General features: G+C 43.2%; 1 protein-coding gene across 4 annotated transcripts in view; it reads left to right on the top strand.

The window, feature by feature from the left end:
- Positions 1–19,009, top strand: part of rtkna (rhotekin a) — a 236,689-nt gene that overhangs the window by 49,831 nt on the left and 167,849 nt on the right. For 3 of the 4 annotated variants that reach the window (XM_063045173.1, XM_063045171.1, XM_063045170.1), the window contains exon 6: positions 10,525–10,749. The exons of the other annotated variant lie outside the window; for it this stretch is intronic. In XM_063045173.1, the coding sequence (XP_062901243.1) occupies positions 10,525–10,749 (225 nt within the window). The remainder of the gene's footprint in view (positions 1–10,524; positions 10,750–19,009) is intronic. 4 annotated transcript variants of the gene reach the window in all.

Below are 19,009 nucleotides of genomic sequence, written 5' to 3'. Positions count from 1 at the left end.
CCAAATTCTCTGTTCAGGGTATGACTGAAGCAGTAAATGCAGAGGTCTGGTGACTATTGTAAAACGGGCACTGACGGGTACAAGTACAGAGTTCCCTAAAAACGGACTCAGACGTAGACAAGGTAGTGAAGAAGGCTTTTGGCATGCTGGCCTTCATCAGTCAGGGCACTGAGTAAAGATATTGGGAGGTCATGATGCAGTTGTACTGGACACCGATAAGACTGCGTTTGGAATATTGTGTTCAGTTTTGGTCACCCTATTATAGAAAAGATATCATTAAGTTGTAAAGAGTACATTGTATATTATGAGGATGATGCCAAGAAGGAGGTTGGGCAGGTTTCCTCCTTGGAGCACAGGAGACTGAGGGGTGACCTTGTGGACCATGAAACAATAAGGCCAAGACCATAAAGCCATGGTTTTCCAAATTAAGATTAAAGTCTGTCACGAGCCTTGTGGCCCATCAAGCCGGTGCTTATGCTGGTTTCTGTGGCGTGAAGTGGCTAAGAGTACGAGACTCCCCCCCCCCCCACCCCGCTCTGGACGCCAGTCTATCGCGAGGTTAACCCCCAGCATTTTTGCTGGTACCCATTCTTAGCTGGTAGACTGGAGCATTGTGTGGTTAAGTGCCTTGCTTAAGGACACACACGCTGTCTCGGCCGAGGCTCGAACCCACAACCTTCAGATCGTTAGTCCAACACCCTAACCACTTGGCCACACGTCACAAGTACTCAAATGTTATCTCGAAGAATTCTCTCCAGTAACTACCTTACCACTGATGTGAGACTCCTCGTTCTATAGTTTCCTGGATTAATCCTGGTTCCTTGTTGAACAATGAACAACATTAGCTACTTGCCAGTCCTCCAGGGCCTCAACTGTGGCTATAGAGGACACGAAGATACTGATCAACACTTCAGCAAAATCTTCTCTTACCGTTCTCAACAACCTGGGATATATCCCATCAGGCCCATGGCACTTGTCTACCTTAATTTTTGTTAAGAGACCTAACACTGTCTCCTCCTTCACCTTGAAACGCTCAAACATACTAATACTCTTGGCACTGATTTCATAATCTCCACTTTCTTCTCCAAGGTAAATATTGAGGTAATGTATCTACTAATTACCTCACCCACATTCTCCGCATGCAAGCTAATGTTCCCTCTTTTATCCTTCAGTGGTCCCACCCCTCCCTAGTTATAAGACCATAAAACATAGGAGCAGAATTAGGCCATTTGGCCCATCAAATCTGCTCCACCATTCAATCATGGTTGATCCTTTTTTTCTCCCAGCCTCAGTCCCACTCCTTGGCCTTTTCCCCGTAACCTATCAATCTCTGCCTTATATATACCCAACAACCTGGCCTCCACATTCTCCTGTGGTAATAAATTCCACAAATTCACCACCACCTCGCTAAAGAAATTTCTCTATGCCTTTGTTTTAAATGGATGCCCCTCTATCCTGAGGCTGTGCATTTTTGTCCCAGACTGCCCCACCATGGGAAACATCCTTTCCACATCTACTCTGTCTAGGCCTTTCAACATTCCAAAGGTTTCAACGAGATCCCCTCTCATCCTTCTAAATTCCAGCGAGTACAAATCCAGAGCCATCAAATGTTCCTTGTATGATAACCCTTTCATTCCTGGAATCATCCTTGTGAACCTCCCCTGAACCCACACCAATGCCAGCACATCTTTTCTCAGATAAGGAGACCAAACCTGTTCACAATACTCAAGGTGAGGCCTCACCAGTGCCTCATAAAGCCTCAGCATCACATCCCTGCTCTTGTATTCTAGACCTCTTGAAATGAATGCTAACATTGCCTTTGCCTTCCTCACCACCAACTCAACCTGCAAGTTAACCTTTAGGTTGATCTGCACAAGGACTCCCAAGTCCCTCTGCATCTCAGATTTTTGGAGTTTCTCCCCATTTAGAAAATATTTTGCACATTTAATTCTACTATCTAAGTGCATGACCATGCATTTTCCAACATTGTATTTCATTTGCCACTTTCTTGCCCATTCTCCCAATCTGTCTAAGTCCTGCATCCTACCTGTTTCCTCAACACTACCTGCCCTTCCACCAATCTTCGTATCATCTGCAAACTTGGCAACAAAGCCATCTACTCCATCATCTAACTCATTGATATACAGCATAAAAAGAAGTGGTACCAACACCTGCAGAACACCACTAGTCACTGGCAGCCAACCAGAAATGGATCCTTTAATTTCCACTCACTGCCACCTACCAATCAGCCAATGCTCTATCCATGCCAGTAACTTTCTTGTGATACCATGGGCTCTGAACTTGGTAAGCAGCCTCATGTGTGGCACCTTTTCAAAGGCCTTCTGAAAATCCAAGTACACCACATCTACTGCAAGATTGGTGGAGGGGCAGATAATGTTGAGGAAACAGGGATGCAGAAGGACTTAGACAAATGAGGAGAATAGGCAAGAAAGTGGCAAATGAAATACAATGTTGGAAAGTGCATGGTCATGCACTTTGGTAGTAGAAATAAATGTGCGGAATATTTTCTAAATGAGGAGAAAATGCAAAAATCTGAGATGCAGAGGGACTTGGGAGTCCTTGTGCAGAACACTCTAAAGGTTAACTTGCAGGTTGAGTCGGTGGTGAGGAAGGCAAATGCCATGTTAACATTCATTTCGAGAGGTCTCGAATACAAGAGCAGGGATGTGATGCTGAGGCTTTATAAGGCAATGGTGAGGCCTCACCTTGAGTATTGTGAATAGTTTTGGGCCCCTCATCTTAGAAGAGATGTGCTGGCATTGGAGAGGGTCCAGAGGAGGTTCACAAGGATGATTCCAGGTATGAAATGATTATCATACAAGGAACGTTTGGTGGCTCTGGGTCTGGACTCACTGGAATTCAGAAGGATGAGGGGAATCTCATTGAAACCTTTTGAACGTTGAAAGGCCTAGGCAGAGTAGATATGGAAAGGATGTTTCCCATGGTGGGAGAGTCTAGGACAAGAGGGCACAGCCTCAGGATAGAGGGGCTTCCATTCAAAACAGAGATGCAGAGAAATTTCTTCAGTCAGAGGGTGGTGAATTTGTGGAATTTGTTGCTACGTGCAGCTGTGGAGGCCAGGTCTTTGGGTGTATTTAAGGCAGAGATTGATAGGTTCTTGATTGGACATGGCATCAAAGGTTATGGAAGGCCGGGAACTGAGGTTGAGGAGGAGGAAAAAAAAAGGGTCAGCCATGATTGAATGGCGGAGCAGATTCGATGGGCCTAATTCTGTTCCTATGTCTTATGGAACTATGGTCTTATAATCTAAATCACTGACAAACATTGTGAGAAGCAGTGGTCATAATACTGGCCCACTGAGCAATACCACTAGTCACTGGTAGCCAATTAGAAAGTCCCCGTTTATTCCCATTCACTGCCTCCTGCCTGTCAGCCATTCCACTATTCATGCCAGTATCTTTCCTTTAATGCCATGGGGTTTCATCTTGTTAAGCAGCCTTGAGTGTGGCACCCTATCAAATATCTTCTGAAATCCAAGTAAATGACATCCACTGCCTCTCCTTTGTCCACCCTGCTGGTTACTTCCTCGAAGTACTCTAACGGATCTGCCAGGCAAGATTTCCCCTTACAGAAACCATGCTGACTTTGACTTATTTTATCATTGGTCTCCAAGCACCCCAGAACCTCATCCTTAGTAATAGACTCTAACACTTTCCCAACCACTGAGGTTAGGTGAACTGGCCTATCATTTTCTTTTTTTTTTCTCTTCCTCCCTTCTTAAAGAGTGGATTGACACTTGCAATCTTCCAGTCCTCTGGGATGTTGACCTGCCCAAAAATGGCTGTTCCCAATTAGCTCTCCCTAGTTCCTACCTGATACTGTCATAATTTTCCCTCCACCAGTTTCATACTCTCCCACAAGGTCCATACTTATCCTTATCTATAGCTTTCTTAAAATTTAGGAATTGTGGTCACTGTTTCCCAACTGTTTATCCACTCAAAGGCCCATCGCCTGTCTAGGCTCATTACCCAATGCTAATACACTCGTGTAACCCCTCCTCTTGTTGGACTCAATACATATTAAATTAAGAAACCCTCTTGATGCAGTTAACAAATTCAGCCCCATCTAAATCTCTTGCTCTTCGAAGGACGCAGTTTATATCAGAGAATTGAAGTCCTCCGCGTGACAACAATCTTATTGTTTTTATACATTTCTTAAATCTGCCTGCATGTTTGTTCCAGTGGCTATTGGGGGTTCTGTTGTACGATCCTGTCCCATCAGTGTGATTACACTCTTTCTGTGTTTGAGTTCTACCCACGTACACTCCATTATGTACCCTCAGACTGCAGCTGTGATATTGTTCCTGATTAATATTGCAATTCTCTCCACCTCTTTTACCTTCCTTGCTATCTTTCCTAAAACATTGAGTCCCTGGGACATTAAACACCCTTCCTGAAGTCTCTGTATTGTCCACAATATCAGAGTTCCATGTACTGATCCATGCTCTGAGTTCACCTTTACCTGTAATACACCTGGGCAGAAGAGATGAGTTTATTTGGCCAGTTGATTAATTTGGTTTGGCACAACATTGTGGACTGACGGTCAATTCCTGTGCAGTACTGTTCTATGTTCTACAGTCTGCACCATAGAGATGTGAACTGACTGGAATGACAGAGGTTAAGGGTTTGTAAAGGTTTGTACATGAAGGTTTGTAAAATTTTAAGGTGTATAGATAGGGTAGATGGTTAGTGTTTTTTCCTAAATATGATCAGTTTAAATAAACAGCAGATTTGGTGTGCATGAAGTGGGCTGTTTCATTCTGTGATTGCATAGGGACAGCACAGTGGTATAGTGGTCATTACAGCACTGTAGTATAGTGGTTATTACAACACAGTGGTATAGTGGCTATTACAGCACAGTAATATAGTGGTTATCACAGCACAGCGGTATGGTGGTCATTACAGCACGGCAGTATAGTGGTTATTACAGTACAGAATAGTGGTTTTTACAGCACGGCAGTATAGTGGTTATTACAGTACAGAATAGTGGTTATTACAGCACGTGGTTATTACGGCACAGTGGTATAGTGGTCATTACAGCACGGCAGTATAGTGGTTATTACAGTACAGAATAGCGGTTATTACAGTACAGAATAGTGGTTATTACAGCACGGCAGTATAGTGGTTATTATGGCACAGTAATATAGTGGTTATTACGGCACAGTGGTATAGTGGTTATTACAGCACAGCAGTATAGTGGTTATTACAGCACAGTGGTATAGTGGTCATTACAGCACAGTGGTTATTACGGCACAGTGGTATAGTGGTCATTACAGCACGGCAGTATAGTGGTTATTACAGTACAGAATAGTGGTTATTACAGTACAGAATAGTGGTTATTACAGCACGGCAGTATAGTGGTTATTATGGCACAGTAATATAGTGGTTATTACAGCACAGTGGTATAGTGGTCATTACAGCACAGTGGTATCGTGGTTATTACAGCACAGTAGTCTAGTGGTTATTACAGCACGGCAGTATAGTAGTTATTACAGTACAGAATAGTGGTTATTACAGCACGGCAGTATAGTGGTTATTACAGCACAGTAGTATAGTGGTTATTACAGCACAGTGGTATAGTGGTCATTACAGCACAGTGGTATCGTGGTTATTACAGCACAGTAGTATAGTGGTTATTACAGCACGGCAGTATAGTGGTTATTACGGCACAGTGGTTATTACAGTACAGAATAGTGGCTATTACAGCACGGCAGTATAGTGGTTATTACAGCACAGTAGTATAGTGGTTATTACAGCACAGTGGTATAGTGGTTATTACAGCACAGTAGTATAGTGGTTATTACAGCACAGTAGTATAGTGGTTATTACAGCACAGTAGTATAGTGGTCATTACAGCACAGTGGTATAGTGGTCATTACAGCACAGTAGTATAGTGGTTATTACAGCACAGTAGTATTGTGGTTATTACAGCACAGTAGTATAGATATTATTACAGCACAGTGGTATAGTGGTTATTACAGCACAGTGGTATAGTGGTTATTACAGCACAGTAGTATAGTGCTTATTACAGCACAGTAGTATAGTGGTTATTACAGCACAGTAGTATAGTGGTTATTACAGCACGGTAGTATAGATGTTATTACAGCACAGTGGTATAGTGGTTATTACAGCACAGTAGTATAGTGGTTATTACAGCACGGTAGTATAGATGTTATTACAGCACAGTGGTATAGTGGTTATTACAGCACAGTAGTATAGTGGTTATTACAGCACAGTGGTATAGTGGTTATTGCAGCACAGTAGCATAGTGGTCATTACAGCTCAATGGTATAGTGGTTATTACAGCACGGTAGTATAGATGTTATTACAGCACAGTGGTATAGTGGTTATTACAGCACAGTAGTATAGTGGTTATTACAGCACAGTGGTATAGTGGTTATTGCAGCACAGTAGCATAGTGGTCATTACAGCACAGCAGTATAGTGGTTATTACAGCACAGCAGTATAGTGGTTATTACGGCACAGTGGTATAGTGGTCATTACAGCACAGTGGTTATTACGGCACAGTGGTATAGTAGTCATTACAGCACAGCAGTATAGTGGTTATTACAGTACAGAATAGAGGTTATTACAGTACAGAATAGTGGTTATTACAGCACGGCAGTATAGTGGTTATTATGGCACAGTAATATAGTGGTTATTACAGCACAGTGGTATAGTGGTCATTACAGCACAGTGGTATCGTGGTTATTACAGCACAGTAGTCTAGTGGTTATTACAGCACGGCAGTATAGTAGTTATTACAGTACAGAATAGTGGTTATTACAGCACAGCAGTATAGTGGTTATTACAGCACAGTAGTATAGTGGTTATTACAGCACAGTGGTATAGTGGTCATTACAGCACAGTGGTATCGTGGTTATTACAGCACAGTAGTATAGTGGTTATTACAGCACGGCAGTATAGTGGTTATTACGGCACAGTGGTATAGTGGTTATTACAGTACAGAATAGTGGTTATTACAGCACGGCAGTATAGTGGTTATTACAGCACAGTAGTATAGTGGTTATTACAGCACAGTGGTATAGTGGTTATTACAGCACAGTAGTATAGTGGTCATTACAGCACAGTAGTATAGTGGTCATTACAGCACAGTAGTATAGTGGTCATTACAGCACAGTGGTATAGTGGTCATTACAGCACAGTAGTATAGTGGTTATTACAGCACAGTAGTATAGTGGTTATTACAGCACAGTAGTATAGATGTTATTACAGCACAGTGGTATAGTGGTCATTACAGCACAGTGGTATCGTGGTTATTACAGCACAGTAGTCTAGTGGTTATTACAGCACGGCAGTATAGTAGTTATTACAGTACAGAATAGTGGTTATTACAGCACGGCAGTATAGTGGTTATTACAGCACAGTAGTATAGTGGTTATTACAGCACAGTGGTATAGTGGTCATTACAGCACAGTGGTATCGTGGTTATTACAGCACAGTAGTATAGTGGTTATTACAGCACGGCAGTATAGTGGTTATTACGGCACAGTGGTATAGTGGTTATTACAGTACAGAATAGTGGTTATTACAGCACGGCAGTATAGTGGTTATTACAGCACAGTAGTATAGTGGTTATTACAGCACAGTGGTATAGTGGTTATTACAGCACAGTAGTATAGTGGTTATTACAGCACAGTAGTATAGTGGTCATTACAGCACAGTAGTATAGTGGTCATTACAGCACAGTGGTATAGTGGTCATTACAGCACAGTAGTATAGTGGTTATTACAGCACAGTAGTATAGTGGTTATTACAGCACAGTAGTATAGATGTTATTACAGCACAGTGGTACAGTGGTTATTACCGCACAGTGGTATAGTGGTTATTGCAGCACAGTGGTATAGTGGTTATTGCAGCACAGTAGTATAGTGGTTATTACAGTACAGTAGTATAGTGGTTATTACAGCATGGTATTATAGACGTTATTACAGCACAGTGGTATAGTGGTTATTACAGCACAGTAGTATAGTGGTTATTACAGCACGGTAGTATAGATGTTATTACAGCACAGTGGTATAGTGGTTATTACAGAACAGTAGTATAGTGGTTATTACAGCACAGTGGTATAGTGGTTATTGCAGCACAGTAGCATAGTGGTCATTACAGCCCAATGGTATAGTGGTTATTACAGCACAGTGGTATAGTGGTTATTACAGCACGGTAGTATAGATGTTATTACAGCACAGTGGTATAGTGGTTATTACAGCACAGTAGTATAGTGGTTATTGCAGCACAGTAGCATAGTGGTCATTACAGCACAGTGGTATAGTGGTTATTGCAGCACAGTAGCATAGTGGTCATTACAGCACAGTGGTATAGTGGTTATTGCAGCACAGTAGCATAGTGGTCATTACAGCCCAGTGGTATAGTGGTTATTGCAGCACAGTAGCATAGTGGTCATTACAGCACAGTGGTATAGTGGTTATTACAGCACGGTAATATAGATGTTATTACAGCACAGTGGTATAGTGGGTATTACAGCACAGTAGTATAGTGGTTATTACAGCACAGTGGTATAGTGGTTATTACAGCACAGTAGTATAGTGGTCATTACAGCACAGTGGTATAGTGGTTATTGCAGCACAGTAGCATAGTGGTCATTACAGCACAGTGGTATAGTGGTTATTGCAGCACAGTAGCATAGTGGTCATTACAGCACAGTGGTATAGTGGTTATTGCAGCACAGTAGCATAGTGGTCATTACAGCGCAGTGGTATAGTGGTTATTGCAGCACAGTAGCATAGTGGTTATTACAGCACAGTGGTATAGTGGTTATTACAGCACAGTGGTATAGTGGTTATTACAGCACAGTAGTATAGTGGTCATTACAGCACAGTAGTATAGTGGTCATTACAGCACAGTGGTATAGTGGTCATTACAGCACAGTGGTATAGTGGTCATTACAGCACAGTAGTATAGTGGTTATTACAGCACAGTAGTATAGTGGTTATTACAGCACAGTAGTATAGATGTTATTACAGCACAGTGGTATAGTGGTTATTACCGCACAGTGGTATAGTGGTTATTGCAGCACAGTGGTATAGTGGTTATTGCAGCACAGTAGTATAGTGGTTATTACAGTACAGTAGTATAGTGGTTATTACAGCATGGTATTATAGACGTTATTACAGCACAGTGGTATAGTGGTTATTACAGCACAGTAGTATAGTGGTTATTACAGCACGGTAGTATAGATGTTATTACAGCACAGTGGTATAGTGGTTATTACAGAACAGTAGTATAGTGGTTATTACAGCACAGTGGTATAGTGGTTATTGCAGCACAGTAGCATAGTGGTCATTACAGCCCAATGGTATAGTGGTTATTACAGCACAGTGGTATAGTGGTTATTACAGCACGGTAGTATAGATGTTATTACAGCACAGTGGTATAGTGGTTATTACAGCACAGTAGTATAGTGGTCATTACAGCACAGTGGTATAGTGGTTATTGCAGCACAGCAGCATAGTGGTCATTACAGCACAGTGGTCTAGTGGTTATTGCAGCACAGTAGCATAGTGGTCATTACAGCACAGTGGTATAGTGGTTATTGCAGCACAGTAGCATAGTGGTCATTACAGCCCAGTGGTATAGTGGTTATTGCAGCACAGTAGCATAGTGGTCATTACAGCACAGTGGTATAGTGGTTATTACAGCACGGTAATATAGATGTTATTACAGCACTGTGGTATAGTGGTTATTACAGCACAGTAGTATAGTGGTTATTACAGCACAGTGGTATAGTGGTTATTACAGCACAGTAGTATAGTGGTCATTACAGCACAGTGGTATAGTGGTTATTGCAGCACAGTAGCATAGTGGTCATTACAGCACAGTGGTATAGTGGTTATTGCAGCACAGTAGCATAGTGGTCATTACAGCACAGTGGTATAGTGGTTATTGCAGCACAGTAGCATAGTGGTCATTACAGCACAGTGGTATAGTGGTTATTGCAGCACAGTAGCATAGTGGTTATTACAGCACAGTGGTATAGTGGTTATTACAGCACAGTAGCATAGTGGTCATTACAGCCCAGTGGTATAGTGGTTATTGCAGCACAGTAGCATAGTGGTCATTACAGCACAGTGGTATAGTGGTTATTGCAGCACAGTAGCATAGTGGTCATTACAGCACAGTGGTATAGTGGTTATTGCAGCACAGTAGCATAGTGGTTATTACAGCACAGTGGTATAGTGGTTATTGCAGCACAGTAGCATAGTGGTCATTACAGCACAGTGGTATAGTGGTTATTGCAGCACAGTAGCATAGTGGTCATTACAGCCCAGTGGTATAGTGGTTATTACAGCACAGTAGCATAGTGGTCATTACAGCACAGTGGTATAGTGGTTATTACAGCACCAGTTCTGTTTTATGCATTTGGAACTGTTGTTAGCAGTGCTGCCATCTGCTGCTCGCCTCTGTTTACTGTGGCCTTTCTGTCATTCTAACGTTTTGTTAGTCCCAGTGTTGGACCTGACTTTGAACTGAAGCTGGAGTTATATAGCTGTTGTATGGACGAGGATTTCTCCATCGCTAGTGCACCGAGAAAGTTTGCGAGCAAGCTAAGCAGCTCACTGGGACGTTCCTCAGGAAGAAGGATTCGAGCTGGGCTGGACATCGCAGGAGAAAGTTCTGTGTCTAATGGAGGCACAAGTCCCATCTTGCTGCCAGCTTTGCCTGTCAGGTATGTTACTGCACAAAAAGTCATCGTGTCATACAACGTGGCAACATAGAAACAGGCCCTTTAGTCCATCTTGTCCAAACCAATCCATTAATCTGCAGAATCCTGTACACCTGCACTAGAACCACAGCCCTCAATACCCTCTCCTCCACGTACCAATCCAAATTTCCTTAAGTGTTGAAATCCAACCTGCATCCACCACTTGTGCTGGCAGCTTGTTCCCACTCTTACTCTTCTGAATGAAGGAGTTTCCCGCATGTTCCTCTTAAACATTTAAACTTTCAATTTTACGTAGTATAAGAATTAATGGATGATCTCGTTGCACTTCTATAGATTGTTGGGTATGATTTTGTGGCCATGACTGAATCGTGGATAAAGGATGGTTGTAGTTGGGAGCTGAATGTCCAAGGTTATACGTTGTATCGGAGGGATAGGAAGGTAGGCAGAGGGGGTGGTGTGCCTCTACTGGTAAAGAATGGCATCAAATCATTAGAAAGATGTGACATAGAATTGGAAGATGTTGAATCCTTGTGGGTTGAGTTAAGAAACTGTAAAGGTAAAAGGACCCTGATGGTAGTTATATACAGGCTGTGTGGCTCCCACTGTATATACAGGCTCCCAACAGTGGTTAGGAGGTGGACTACAGATTACAACAGAAAATAGAAAAGGCATGTCAACAGGCAATGTTATGATAGTTGTGGGAGATCTTAACATACAGGTAGATTGGGAAAATCAGGTTGGTAATGGATCCCGAGAGAGTGAATTTGTTGAATGCCTTTGAGATGGATTTTTAGGACAGTTTGTCGTTGAGACTATCAGGAGATCAGCTATACTGGATTGGGTGTTATGTAAGGAACCAGAGGTGATTAGGGAGCTTAAGGTAAGGAAACCCTGAGGAGGCAGTGATCACAAAATGATTGAGTTCAACTTGAAATTTGACAGGGAGAAAGTGAAATCTGACGTAGCAGTATTTCAATGGAGTAAGGGAAATTACAGAGGTGGTGATGTCTTTAAACTCACCCGGCAGAAGGCAAAGGCAAACCACTGCTGTAACCTGCCAAGCACATAATTTCCCAATACGTCAGAGCAGCGTGGACAGAAATTGTCCACCAACTGGAATTTCCGCATGCAACCTAAAGTGAAAGGAAATTACAGTGGTACGAGAGAGAAGTTGGCCAAAGTAAATTGGAAGGAGCTGCTGGCAGGGATGTCAGCAGAGCAGCAATGGTGCGCGTTTCTGGGGAAAATGAGGAAGGTGCAGGACATGTGTATTCCAAAAATGAAGAAATACTCCTATGGCAAAATAGTACAACCGTGGCTGTCAAGGGAAGTCAAAGCTAGTGTAAAAGCAAAAGAGAGGGCATACAACAATGCAAAAAAGTGAAATGATAGAGGATTGGGAACCTTGTAAAAATCTACAGAGAGCAGCTGAAAGAATCATTAGGAGGGACAAGATGAAATATGAAAGCAAGCTAGTAAACAATATCAATGTCGACAGAAAAAACTTTTTCAAGTATATAATTGAATTGAGTTGACTTTATTACTAACGTCCTTCATGTTGGGCACGTGGCCAAGTGGTTAAGGTGTTCGTCTAGTTATCTCAAGGTCGCTAGTTTGAGCCTGAGCTGTGGCAGTGTGTTTGTGCCCTTGAGCAAGGCACTTAACCACACATTGCTCTAGTGTCTGTGTGAGGAGTGGCGCCCCACACAGACTTCCAATCTGCGCCTTGTAAGGCATGAAAATGCCCGACGCAGGCCTCTCATGGTCTGAGTCGACGTTCCCCTTCATGTACGAGTAAAAATCTTTACGTTACATCTGTCTAAATGTGCAATGTGCAATTATAATAATTTATAATAAATATTATGTACAACAGGATAGTCAATATAATATAGAAATACAGTTGTGACACCATGAATTAGGCAGCCTGATAGCCTGGTGAAAGAAGCTGTCCCTGTTGGTCCTGGCTAAGTATTAAATAACAGAGTGATGAGGATATAGGACTGCTGGAAAATTAGGCTGGAGAAATAACAATGGGGGACAAAGAAATGGCAGATCAATTAGATGAGTATTTTGCATCAGTCTTCACTGTGGGAGACACTAGCAGTGTGCCAGAGGTTGAAGGGTGAGAGAGAAGAGAAGTGAATGCAGTTGTTATTATAAGAGAGAAGGTGCTCAACGAGCTGAAAGATCTAAAGACGGTTAGATATCGGAGCAGAATTAGGTCATGTGCTTTGCTGAGTCTGCCCCAACAATCAGTCACGACTGATCCTTTTTCCCCTCCTCAGCCCCACTCCCTGGCCTTCTCCCCGTAACCTTTGATGCCGTGTCCAGTCAAGAACTTATCAAGCTCTGCCTTAAATACATCCAACGATCTGGTGTTGACAGCTGTCTGTGGTAATAATTCCACTCTCTGGCCAAAGAAATTTCTCCACATCTCTGTTTTAAATGGATGCCCCTCTATCCTGAGGCTGTGCCCTCTTTTCCAGGACTCCCCCCACCATGGGAAACATCCTTTAATAAGAACACAAGAACATATAAAATACGAGCAGGAGTACGCCATCTGGCCCATCACGGCTGATCTGTCCGTAAACTCAGCTCCCTCTACCTGCCTTTTCCCCATAACCCTTAATTCCCCTGCTATGTAAAAATCTATCTAACTGTTTCTTAAATATATTTAGTGAAGAAGCCTCAACTGCTTCCCTGGGCAGAGAATTCCACAGATTCACCACTCTCCGGGAAAAACAGTGTCTCCTCATCTCTGTCCTAAATCTTCTCCCCTGAATCTACTCTCACCTACCAATGGAAACAACTTTCCTACTTCTACCTTATTTATCCCTTTCAAAATTTTGTATGTTTCTCTAAGATCCCCTCTCATTCTTCTGAACTCCAGAGAGTATAGTCCCAGGCGACTCAATCTCTGCTCATAGGTTAACCCCTTCATCCCTGGAATCAACCTTGTGAACCTCCTCTGCACTGCCTCCAAAGCCAGTATATCCCTCCTCAAGTATGGAGACCAGAACTGCACATAGTACTCCAGATGTGGCCTCACCGGTACCCTGTAAGAACATAGATACATAGAAAACATACAGCACAATACAGGCACTTCAGCTCACAAAGCTGTGCTGAACATGTCCCTACCTTAGAATGATCTAGGTTTTACCCAAAGCCCTCTATTTTTCTAAGCTCCATGTAGCCATCCAGGAGTCTTTTAAAAGACCCTATCGTTTCCGCCTCCACCACCGCCGCCAACAACCCATTCCACACACTCACCTCTCTCTGCGTAAAAAACTTACCCCTGACATCTCCTCTGTACCTACTTCCAAGCACCTTAAAACTGTGCCCTTTCATGCTAGCCAAGTCAGCCCTGGGGAAAAGCCCCTGACTATCCACATGATCAATGGTTCTCATCATCTTTACACTTCTGTCAGGTCACCTCTCATCCTCCGTCGCTCTAAGCAGAAAAGGCTGAGTTCACTCAACCTATTCTCATAAGGCATGCTCCCCAATCCAGGCAACATCCTTGTAAATCTCCTCTGCACCCTTCCTATAGTTTCCACACCTTCCTGTAGTGAGGGGACCAGAAATGAGCACAGTACTCCAAGTGGGGTCTTAGATAGCTGCAACATTACCTCTCAGCTCCTAAATTCAATTCCACGATCGATGAAGGCCAATACACCATATGCCTTCTTAACCACAGAGTCAACCTGCGCAGCTGCTTTGAGTGTCCTATGAACTCGGACCCCAAGATCCCTCTGATCCTCCACACTGCCAAGAACCTTACCATTAATGCTATATTCTGCTATCATATTTGACCAACCAAAATGAACCACTTCACACTTATCTGGGTTGAACTCCATCTGCCATTTCTCAGCCCAGTTTTGCATCCAATCAATATCCCGCTGTAAACTCTGACAGCCCTCCACACTATCCACAACACCTCCAACCTTTGTGTCATCAGCAAACTTACTAACCCATCCCTCCACTTCCTCATCCAAGTCATTTATAAAAATCACAAAGAGTAGGGGTCCCAGAACAGATCCCTGAGGCACACCACTGGTCACCGACCTCCATGCAGAATATGACCTGTCTCAACCACTCTTTGCCTTCTGTGGGCAAGCCAGTTCTGGATCCACAAGGTAATGTCCCCTTGGATACCATGCCTCCTTACTTTCTCAACAAGCCTTGCATGAGGTACCTTATCAAGTGCCTTGCTGAAATCCATATACACGACATCTACTACTCTTCCTTCATCAATGTGTTTAGTCACATCCTCAAAAAATTCAGTCAGGCTCGTAAGGCACGACCTGCCCTTGACAAAGCCATGCTGACTATTCCTAATCACATTATACATCTGCAAATGTTCATAAATCCTGCTTCTCACGATCTTCTCCATCAGCTTACTGACTCACTGATAAGACTCACTGGTCTATAATTTCCTGGGCTACCTCTGCTCCCTTTCTTGAATAAAGGAACAACATCCGCAACCCTCCAATCCTCCGGAACCTCTCCCGTCCCCATTGATAATGCAAAGATCATCGCCAGAGGCTCAGCAATCTCCTCCCTCGCCTCCTACAGTAGCCTGGGTACATCTTATCCGGTCCTGGCAACTTATCCAACTTGATGCTTTCCAAAAGCTCCAGCACATCCTCTTTCTTAATATCTACATGCTGAAGCTTTTCAGTCTGCTGCAAGTCATCACTACAATCACCAAGATCCTTTTCCATAGTGAACACTGAAGTAAAGTATTCATTAAGTACCTCTGCTATTTCTTCCGGTTCCATACACACTTTCCCACTGTCACACTTGATTCGTCCTATTCTTTCACGTCTTATCCTCTTGCTGTTCACATACTTGTAGAATGCCCTGGGGTTTTCCTTAATCCTGCCCACCAAGGCCTTCTCATGGCCCCTTCTGGCTCTCCTAATTTCCTTATATAGAAACGTAGAAAACAGGTGCAGGAGTAGGCCATTCGGCCTTTCGAGCCCGCACCGCCATTCAGTATGATTATAGCTGATCATCCAATTCAGAACCATGTACCTGCCTTCTCTCCATACCCCCGATCCCTTGAGCCACAAGGGCCATATCTAACTCCCTCTTAAATATAGCCAATGAACTGGCCTCAACTGTTTCCTGTGGCAGAGAATTCCACAGATTCACCACTCCCTGTGTGAAGAAGTTTTTCCTCATCTCAGTCCTAAAAGGCTTCCCCTTTATCCTCAAACTGTGACCCCTCGTTCTGGACTTCCCCAACATCGTGAACAATCTTCCTGCATCTAGCCTGTCCAATCCCTTTAGAATTTTATACGTTTCAATCAGATCCTCCCTCAATCTTCAAAATTCCAGCGAGTATAAGCCTAGTCGATCCAGTCTTTCATCATATGAAAGTCCTGCCATCCCAGGAATCAATCTGGTGAACATTCTTTGTACTCCCTCTATGGCAAGGATGTCTTTCCTCAGATTAGGGGACCAAAGCTGCACACAATACTCCAGGTGTGCTCTCACCAAGGACTTGTACAACTGCAGTAGTACCTCCCTGCTCCTGTACTCGAATCCTCTCGCTATAAATACCAGCATACCATTCGCCTTTTTCACCACCTGCTGTACCTGCATGCCCACTTTCAATGACTGGTGTATAATGACACCCAGGTATCGTTGCACCTCCCCTTTTCCTAATCGGCCACCATTCAGATAATAATCTGTTTTCCTGTTTTTGCCACCAAAGTGGATAACTTCACATTTATCCACATTAAATTGGATCTGCCATGAATTTGCCCACTCACCCAACCTATCCAAGTCACCCTGCATCCTCTTAGCATCCTCCTCACAACTAACACTGCCGCCCAGCTTCATGTCATCCGCAAACTTGGAGATGCTGCATTTAATTCCCTCATCCAAGTCATTAATATAGATTGTAAACAACTGGGGTCCCAGCACTGAGCCTTACGGTACCCCACTAGTCCCTGCCTGCCATTCTGAAAAGGTCCCGTTTATTCCCACTCTTTGCTTCCTGTCTGCCAACCAATTCTCTATCCACATAGTCATAGTCATACTTTATTAATCCCAGGGGAAATTGGTTTTCGTTAAAGTTGCACCATAAATAATTAAATAGTAATTAAAACCATAAATAATTAAATAGTAATATGTAAATTACGCCAGGAAATAAGTCCAGGACCAGCCTATTGGCTCAGGGTGTCTGACCTTCCAAGGGAGGAGTTGTAAAGTTTGATTGCCACAGGCAGGAATGACTTCCTATGACGCTCTGTGCTGCATCTCGGTGGAATGAGTCTCTGGCTGAATGTACTCCTGTGCCCAACCAGTACATTATGTAGTGGATGGGAGACATTGTCCAAGATGGCATGCAACTTGGACAGCATCCTCTTTTCAGACACCACCGTGAGAGAGTCCAGTTCCATCCCCACAACATCACTGGCCTTACGAATGAGTTTGTTGATTCTGTTGGTGTCTGCTACCCTCAGCCTGCTGCCCCAGCACACAACAGCAAACATGATCACACTGGCCACCACAGACTCATAGAACATCCTCAGCATTGTCTGACAGATGTTAAAGGACCTCAGTCTCCTCAGGAAATAGAGACGGCTCTGACCCTTCTTGTAGACAGCCTCAGTGTTCTTTGACCAGTCCAGTTTATTGTCAATTCGTACCCCCAGGTATTTGTAATCCTCCACCATGTTCACACTGACCCCCTGGATGGAAACAGGGGTCACCGGTACCTTAGCTCTCCTCAGGTCTACCACCAGCTCCTTAGTCTTTTTCACATTAAGCTGCAGATAATTCTGCTCACACCATGTGACAAAGTTTCCTACCGTAGCCCTGTACTCAGCCTCATCTCCCTTGCTGATGCATCCAACTATGGCAGAGTCATCAGAAAACTTCTGAAGATGACAAGACTCTGTGCAGTAGTTGAAGTCCGAGATGTAAATGGTGAAGAGAAAGGGAGACAAGACAGTCCCCTGTGGAGCCCCAGTGCTGCTGATTACTCTGTCGGACACACAGTGTTGCAAGCACACATACTGTGGTCTGCCAGTCAGGTAATCAAGAATCCATGACACCAGGAAAGCATCCACCTGCATCGCTACCACATCAATACCTTACCCCCAATACCGTGTGCTTTAAGTTTGCACACTAATCTCCTGTGTGGGACCTTGTCAAAAGCCTTCTGAAAATCCAAATATACCACATCCACTGGTTCTCCCCTATCCACTCTGCTAGTTATGTCCTCAAAAAATTCTATGAGATTCGTCAGACATGATTTTCCTTTCACAAGTCCCTGCTGACTTTGTCCGATGATTTCACCGCTTTCCAAATATGCTGTTATCACATCTTTGACAACTGACTCTAGCAGTTTCCCCACCACCGATGTTAGGCTAACCGGTCTATAATTCCCTGGTTTCTCTCTCCCTCCATTTTTAAAAAGTGGTGTTACATTAGCAACCCTCCAATCCTCAGGAATTAATCCAGAATCTAAAAAGTTTTGAAAAATTATCACTAATGCATCCACTATTTCTTGGGCTACTTCCTTAAGCACTCTGGGATGCAGACCATCTGGCCCTGGGGATTTATCTGCCTTCAATCCCTTCAATTTACCTAACACCACTTCCCTACTAACATGTATTTCCCTCAGTTCCTACATCTCACTAGACCCTCGGTCCCCTACTATTTCCGGAAGATTATTTATGTCCTCCTTAGTGAAGACAGAACCAAAGTAATTATTCAATTGGTCTGCCATGTCCTTGTTCCCCATAATCAATTCACCTGTTTCTGACTGTAAGGGACCTACATTTGTCTTAACCAATCTTTTTCTTTTCACATATCTATAAAAGCTTTTACAGTCAGTTTTTATGTTCCCTGCCAGGTTCCTTCTTAAGCTCCGTCCTATTAGCTTTATAATCTTCTAGATCTCCAACGGTACCTAGCTCTCTGAACCTTTTGTAAGCTTTTCTTCTTGACTAGATTTATTACAGCCTTTGTACACCACAGTTCCTATACCCTACCATAACTTCCCTGTCTCATTGGAACGTATCTATGCAGAACTCCACATAAATGTCCCCTGAATATTTGCCACATTTCTTTCGTACTTTTCCCTGAGAACATCTGTTTCCAATTTAAGCCTCCAATTTCCTCCTGATAGCTTCATAATTCCCCTTACTCCAATTAAATGCTTTTTTAACTTCTCTGTTCCTATCTCTCTCAAATACGATTGTAAAGGAGATAGAATTGTGATCACTATCTCCAAAATGCTCTC

Source organism: Mobula hypostoma, chromosome 4 (assembly GCF_963921235.1).
Source record: "Mobula hypostoma chromosome 4, sMobHyp1.1, whole genome shotgun sequence".
NCBI classification, from domain to species: Eukaryota; Metazoa; Chordata; class Chondrichthyes; order Myliobatiformes; family Myliobatidae; genus Mobula; species Mobula hypostoma.
This window is presented reverse-complemented; position numbering and strand designations above follow the sequence as displayed.